At 34.4% G+C, this 6,891-nt stretch overlaps 1 protein-coding gene across 4 annotated transcripts; it reads right to left on the bottom strand.

Annotated features, from left to right (window-relative positions):
* Positions 1 to 912: 912 nt before the first annotated feature.
* On the bottom strand, positions 913 to 6,100 carry LOC139896590 (ubiquitin domain-containing protein DSK2b-like). 4 transcript variants are annotated; one of them, XM_071879232.1, is made up of 8 exons: positions 5,721 to 6,100; positions 4,304 to 4,783; positions 3,008 to 3,307; positions 2,594 to 2,842; positions 1,866 to 1,942; positions 1,671 to 1,759; positions 1,450 to 1,501; positions 1,238 to 1,319 (listed from the first exon to the last, which is right to left on the bottom strand). In XM_071879232.1, exons 1-7 carry the CDS (start codon positions 5,965 to 5,967, stop codon positions 1,492 to 1,494), a joined length of 1,452 nt encoding a protein of 483 aa, XP_071735333.1. In that variant the 5' UTR covers positions 5,968 to 6,100; the 3' UTR covers positions 1,238 to 1,319; positions 1,450 to 1,491. The 4 variants fall into 4 exon arrangements, 3 of the variants coding, with proteins under 3 accessions (XP_071735332.1, XP_071735333.1, XP_071735334.1); XR_011776291.1 differs by having other exon boundaries at positions 1,239 to 1,319; positions 1,645 to 1,759; XM_071879231.1 differs by lacking the exon at positions 1,866 to 1,942 and having other exon boundaries at positions 913 to 1,319.
* Positions 6,101 to 6,891: the final 791 nt, after the last annotated feature.

Raw genomic sequence — 6,891 nt, 5'->3', positions numbered from 1 at the left:
CTTTCCTGCTCACTTGTTCAACTCTTTATTTCGAGGAATAACTCTCTCTCTACTTACTAAGGTGAATTCATAGCCCCTCTTTATTGCTAGCAAACTTACTTACTTTACTTGGGGTGAGACACATGCTGTTTTTACTTTTTACAATTTAGACACAAGTACCAAACTGTTAAACTATGCTATACCCGGCTATGTCCGACTAAGTCCCTACAGTGATATTTTTAATTGCTGCTGCATGCTTAATTATTGGGGGTAGGCCTATCGGGAGTAACGTCCCCGATACATTTGACTAAGTCTTTGTATTACTTGATAATGAAATTAAACCGACAAGGACAGACACAACTTGTCATGGGGCAAACTTGAACGTTTAGTCTAAATATCACGCACTGGCATAACTTTTTGATCCTGCGGGAGATCAACTTTACAAACTAAATCTTGTGGTCTAAAACAACGACAAACTTTTTGTTAAACCTATGAACTTCACTCAACCTTTTTGGTTGACACTTTAGCATGTTTTGTCTCAGGTGCTATTTGATTCAAGCTCTTATACTTACTGATTATGTGATGCTACTTGGACATAGGATCAAGAGATATCGCATTTATTACTTCTGCATGTGGACATTTACGTTATTGTTATTCCTGTCATTGTAAAGATATTTCATTTTCCGCTGCGTACTCATTAAAGTTAAATTCATCATTTAGTATTGTTCTCGTTTATTATAATATGTTGGTATGTTTTGATATTAGTGACGTTCCTTCCAGACCCTATTGGGAGGACGTTACATTGCGTGTGTTTAAATGTACATATACTGTCACAGTCTAAAGTGCTAAATGGTACGAGTTGTTTTACTAATGTGATTCTTGCACTTAAGTTTGGATCATTTTATAATATATTTGGTGGTCATTTAGAGAATACGAGTTTCAATCAACTATACAATAAGGACATGATAAAAATGTACAAAACCATGATGATCAAATATTTAGTGTATCACGATCACGTCACAACAAAACATGCAATAATTCCTAAAATTCACATACCAAAAGTTCATAAACTAAAAAAAGTCATCCCTGACACGCTGACTGATTATGTACACTAGCTTAATATCGCTAACCAAGATTTCCCAACAGTCGCTAACAATAACACCGGTAAATGAGAGATCGAGCTAATGAAATTTAGACAGAATTGTTAATTGTTAATAGCTCAACTGCACCGTACACATCACCTGAGTGAGCAATCAATGCTTGCAGATTCTCGTTACTATCCAGAAACCCCATTTCTTGAAGCTGTGCTACTTGCGTAGCATAAAGTTCCTCTGGTGGGACTGTTATTCATTTTTAAACACACAAGCAACAACTATTATTACTTATTAGTTAAAAGATAATAATAATTAATATTTAATAAATAAAATGCTTTGTAATGTTCTTAATCATATATATCAAAATTCATGTTACCAGGTCCCTTTGTGAGCTCCGAGAAAACAGTTTCGTTTAGTGTCATCCATTGCTGTAACAGGAGCAATAAGCATGTTATGTTAGTATGTTATGGTTAAATAAGTGAATTATTTATTATTTATAATAAATAATAATATTAATAGCAATAAACGTAAAAGTTTGAAGAGAGTAAGAAGTCCCCAAATCATGATTTACCTCCATGTTGGGCTCAGGGAACATACGTTTTGAACTCGGGATCTTCCATCATCTCCTTGAATTGGGGATTTGAATAATACATGGCTTGTATAAAATGCATCCTGGGGCCAAATAACTAAAAAAGCAAAATTCGAGTGAGTCCACATCATCATCATAATGAACTATTATTAGAAAGAAAAAAAAAATTCAAACTACAAGAGTAACACAGAAACAAATACAACCTGGCTGGGAGTACGTTCATACCAACTTAAACCACCTGAACCACGAATCAGGTGAACAGTTTGGTCCGACTCCAAACCTGTAGCCAAATTAAAAAGACATTTGACCAATTAATTAAACTATCAATCAAGTTTATAAATAAATAAATAAATACCATAAGAGTAGAAATTGTTTATCCTCTTCCATAACCATATAGCCTCGAATTAATTGTCTTAATCAGTTGTATTTGATTGGCTTATTATCCTCTTACAACTTTACCATAAAACACCTCAATAAAATACATCTATTGAAAAATAAGTCCCCCTAATTATTTATTTTGATTTACTCAAAATAAGAGAGTTTGGGTCAGGGTTTGACCCACCAACCTGCTAATATCCAGCTCGGGTTTGGGTTACTCAGTGAGTTTTTACTCGACAACCAGAAATGATTTTAAAGGTAGTCAATAGTTTAAATTTTTTAATTTAATTTGATAAACTAAAATGCTTAAAGATGTTTTAGTAGTATTAGATTTTTTAGATTTTTATAAACTCTTTTATGCTTGTAAATGATTAATGATAGATTTAGATATTGACTCATGCGACTCATTTGACCCAAAATGACATGTTAATCAAAACTGACCTAAAAACCTGTTGGCATAAATAGATAAAGGGGTTATCTGGGTTGGATCAGGGTTAACAGGTTTACTTTTAGGTCGAAATACTCAACTGGAGTAATATTATAGGTAAAATACCGTAGGTTTTAAGAGTCTCATGATCATCATCATACAAAACACGTCCCTTGTACACGAGCCTCTGTTCTCCTGCTGGTACATTACAGTTGTGTTCAAGAACAGATTTGAACGCCTTAACAGACGCGTTTGGATTAGCTTTAATGACGAAGTTCGTGCCATTTAAAACCCGTACATTAAAAGTCAGTATCTCAGAGTTGCTGACATCATCGACACCGCCATCTGGCGTGGCGTTTGTTGCATTAACTGTACCTGCAAAATCACATCACCTTTTTTATCATAATTATTTTGTCATCATATCATCATTTCATTATATTATCATATTATCATTATCATTGATCATTGATGTTAAATTATTATTATTATTAGAGATACACAGAGAGCATATACATATCATATCATGATATTAATAATTACCAGTGGTTGCAGGGTTAGCCTCCAGGTCATTTTTCTCAAATCGCCGCCTGACCACTCGGTCTGCGGTACGCATCATTTCACGCACGCGTTCAGGGTTTCTTGAAGTCTCCATTCTTAGAACCTCCATTTTTCGTCTGAAGGCGGGATCATTGAGCTTGAGACCGATTTCTGGATTCTGATCAAGGAATTCACGTATTTTAGGGTCGTTCATCACCTCGTCAAACAAAACGTCTGGGTTGTTCAACAGATGCATGATGACTCGCATCAGGTTCAAGGTTTCTGGATGCATTTGTTCCAATTCTGGACATTTGAGCAGTTAAAGTGTTAAATTATCATATCATATCATGATATTAATATATTAATATATATTAATAATTAGGGTTTAAGCTATAAATAGGCCATATACTTTCCTTTTTGTCCCATTGTAGGCTATATACCCAAAAAAATTCTCAGTGTCGGCTATATACTTTTGTACTCATGTCAACAAAAATGACTTGCTATCGGTAAAAATTATTATGTGAAATTTTTTGTTTTTCTTTTAAATATGACATGGAATTTACATGGCTTTTTCTTTTTGTTTATCAATCACTTGCACAATATATACATTAACACTTAAACACAAAACCAGCTTTTTGAATCTATTGAAGTTCTTCCCAAAATTCATCGTCAAGTTCTTTAATCCCGATGTCAAAATCAAGATCGTTACGTTTTTCTTCTTGATGTCAAAATCAAGATGATAATCTTGTTGTTAATGGAGAAATTAGTTTTAGTTTGATGTTATGATTATGTTAATGGTTTGACTTTGATTTCTGGGTTTTATTCAAAATTAAGTTATATTGAAGTGGGTCTTACAAATATTGCATCTTGATTGATTTAAGCATATCATATTTCTGTTGTAAATTAGCCTCACATTTCTTCCCCTGTTTATGCACAGCTCTAAAATTTCATCTTTGTTCAATTTGGTTAGAAAAATGAGAATAAAAAAATCTAGTAATGAAAAATATATAAAAAAAACTTAGTAATATAAAAATATAAAATATCTAGTCACTAATCCGACATGGCATGACCGCATGACAACTCATCGCCAACTCAGATTACGCGTCATCTATTATTTTGATTGCAGGTTAAGATAGTATAGTGGTTTATATTAGTACACTATATGAGAGTATAAGCCTACACTGGGAGTTTTTAGGGTATATAACCTACAATGAGACAAAACACATAGTATATAACCTATTTACGGCTTTAACCCTAATAATTACGAGTTGAAAAAGAGTGAGAATAATTGATGCTTACCACCAGCAGCAGCCCACAGATTGGGAAGCGGGTCGGTACTCGGATCAGGAGAACCAGTAGTCGTCTCCGCCCCACCCATATCACCACCAGTGGTTTCAGGGTTAGCCGTCTGGTTTTGAGCCGCCCCGCCCGGATAAGCACAACCAAAAACAGCTTCAAACAGATCCAAGTTAGTCCCCTGGCCATCTTTGTCAATTCGCCTAAGCAGTCGGTCAAAGTTACCCATCATTTCACGAAAGCGTTCAGGTTTTTTTAGAACCTCGTTTCTTAGAACCTCTAGTGTTCGCCTGATGACGGCAGGATTGTTGAGCTGGTTAGCGATTGTTGGATTCCGATCAGCGATATTACGAATTATAGGGTCGTTCGCCGTTTCAAGATAAACGTCTGGGTTGTTCAATATATGCATGAAGCCTCGCATCACGTTCAGGGTATGAGGATGCATTTGTTCCGATTCTGGTGAAACACCATGCCCGGTTCCACCTGTAGTCAAATAAAATGTCAGATAAGGTTGATGTTACTTATATGTATCATAAAAAAATGTTAGGGAAATAAATACTTGTAATACTTTAATCACATACATGCAGTTATAACCTTAACAGGGCTGGCATTTTCAAACCAACTGACTCAATATAAGAAAGTTTGGGTCAGATTCTTTTATCTGCAAACCTGTCAACCAGAAACCCACCAACCTGTAGCAGGGGTTTGAGTTACTCAATGAGTTTTTGGGTTCAATCGCCAACCAGAAATAAATTAAGTAGTAGTCAACAGTTTAAATATTTTATTTTAATTTAACAATGAGTGATAGATTTAGAGGTTGACTCATGACAACCATTTGAAAGAATGGTGACATGTTAATCAACTGAAAACCTGCTGGCCTAATAAGATAAACGGGTTATCTGGGTTGGATCAGGGTTAACACTTAACAGGTTCACTTTTGGGTTGAAAGAATGGTTGGGTTTAAGTCAACGACCTTGAGGCTTAATATCGTGAAGTCAACGAAAAGTCAGAGCAGGCTTCATTGCAGTTACCAGGATTACAGCAAGAGCTTGACCGTAAAAGCCAGCATGCTAACTAGGCACTGAAAGCAATCAATACCGATAGACAACAACTTCGAAGAGCAAACAATAGGTTTGTTTTTATGTATTTTTTGTAAAATTACTATAAAGTTTTTCTGTTGACCATTACAGGAAATTATAAAAAATTGCCATGAAAACTATTGATAGGAGCCACGTTAAACATTCAAACAGTTAATCAGATACTCATTAAGATCGAGTTTAGGGATTTAGGCATGATAATAGTAATATGAATTGTTAAACGAGTCAAACTTACATATATGCTGACATACGTACATACAGACAGACATTCATCGACACATACTCATATACACTGAAAAAGAAATTAGGGTTTAGTAATGTACCTTTAGTGCTGACATCTTGGACCTTGAAATCTTTTGGTGGTGGAGGGGAAACGGTGGTTGATTCTGAATTAGGGTTTGGTTTGTCGGTGGATGGATTGCCATTTACAGCTGAGAAAAATCTGAATTTGGATGGGTAACTGAATGAAGGTGAAATTAGTGTGTTTGGAATGGGGGTTGAAGATGAAAGAGGAGTGGGGGTAAGGATGTAATGAGTGACGAATTTGGGGTTGAGTAAAGCACGCCTCATGATTTATTTAGGGTTTTGCAGAGGGTTTCTTGATTGAAATGGCGAGTTCAGTGGAATGAGGGTTTATCAGTAGATTTATTCAAAGTAAAGAAAATAGCCCCAAATTCACCCTTATATTTATATAAAAGGGTTACAGTTGTCACCTTCAGGTGGAAATTTAATCCCACTTTCTTCTTACATCACACCATATAAGACAAAATGTTAAACAATCCCGCAATAATAATATCTCTGTTTCTCATCGGTCACATGAGTTTTGGCTTTGGCATAGCCAGTAATGGTCATGATCTCGCGCAATTATTGATTTAAGTTGTCCCAATTATTATTATTATTATTATTATTATTATTATTATTATTATATTTTTTTGACAAAATTACACAAACTTGTACCTAAATCACTCGAGTCATCTTTAAACTTTTGTATTCTGGAAGTGATATAAGTTATATTTCAGAGTGTAAATGTATGATATTAGCTTTTCAGCTAATTTGTGTTTTGTGATGTGTTTGAGAGTTACTTTCTTCTTCAAATTTATTTTATTTATTTTGACTCACATTAGCACGTCGCACATATGTATTTTCATAAATTTTGTGTCATTATTTTAGGGGATGTCACTAACCATGATTAACCCTGTTTCTAATCTAACATCGCGTGCATTATTGCATATGTTTCATGGAAAACAAAAAGAAGAGCTGCAACTAAAGACATAACTAGACGGTCTTATTTCTAATCTCTAGGTTAGTGCATTCTTATCTATTACTCGCCCCGTCTCAATGTAATAATCTAATATCTCTTTTTGTGATATTATAAATTAGTAGTGAAATTTCATAAATAGATAAGAATAATAAGATATTATTTGTTTTTTTTTTTTACTTCATACATGCAACACAAAAATATATGGAGGTAAAAAAAATTACGGGTAAAAGTAA

Source organism: Rutidosis leptorrhynchoides, chromosome 3 (genome assembly GCF_046630445.1).
Source record: "Rutidosis leptorrhynchoides isolate AG116_Rl617_1_P2 chromosome 3, CSIRO_AGI_Rlap_v1, whole genome shotgun sequence".
Taxonomy (NCBI): Eukaryota; Viridiplantae; Streptophyta; class Magnoliopsida; order Asterales; family Asteraceae; genus Rutidosis; species Rutidosis leptorrhynchoides.
The sequence above is the reverse complement of the archived record's forward strand: the minus strand, read 5'-3'. Positions and strand labels throughout refer to the sequence as shown.

Excerpts from the sequence above, each read along its gene's own strand:
- LOC139896590 (XM_071879231.1), bottom strand. The coding sequence starts at position 5,967 with ATGAGGCGTGCTTTACTCAACCCCAAATTCGTCACTCATTACATCCTT. Across the intron at positions 1,502-1,670 it reads GAAGATCCCGAGTTCAAAAC|CAATGGATGACACTAAACGA; the intron begins GTATGTTCCCTG and ends CTCCTGTTACAG. Across the intron at positions 1,320-1,449 it reads GGAGCTCACAAAGGGACCTG|TCCCACCAGAGGAACTTTAT; the intron begins GTAACATGAATT and ends AATGAATAACAG.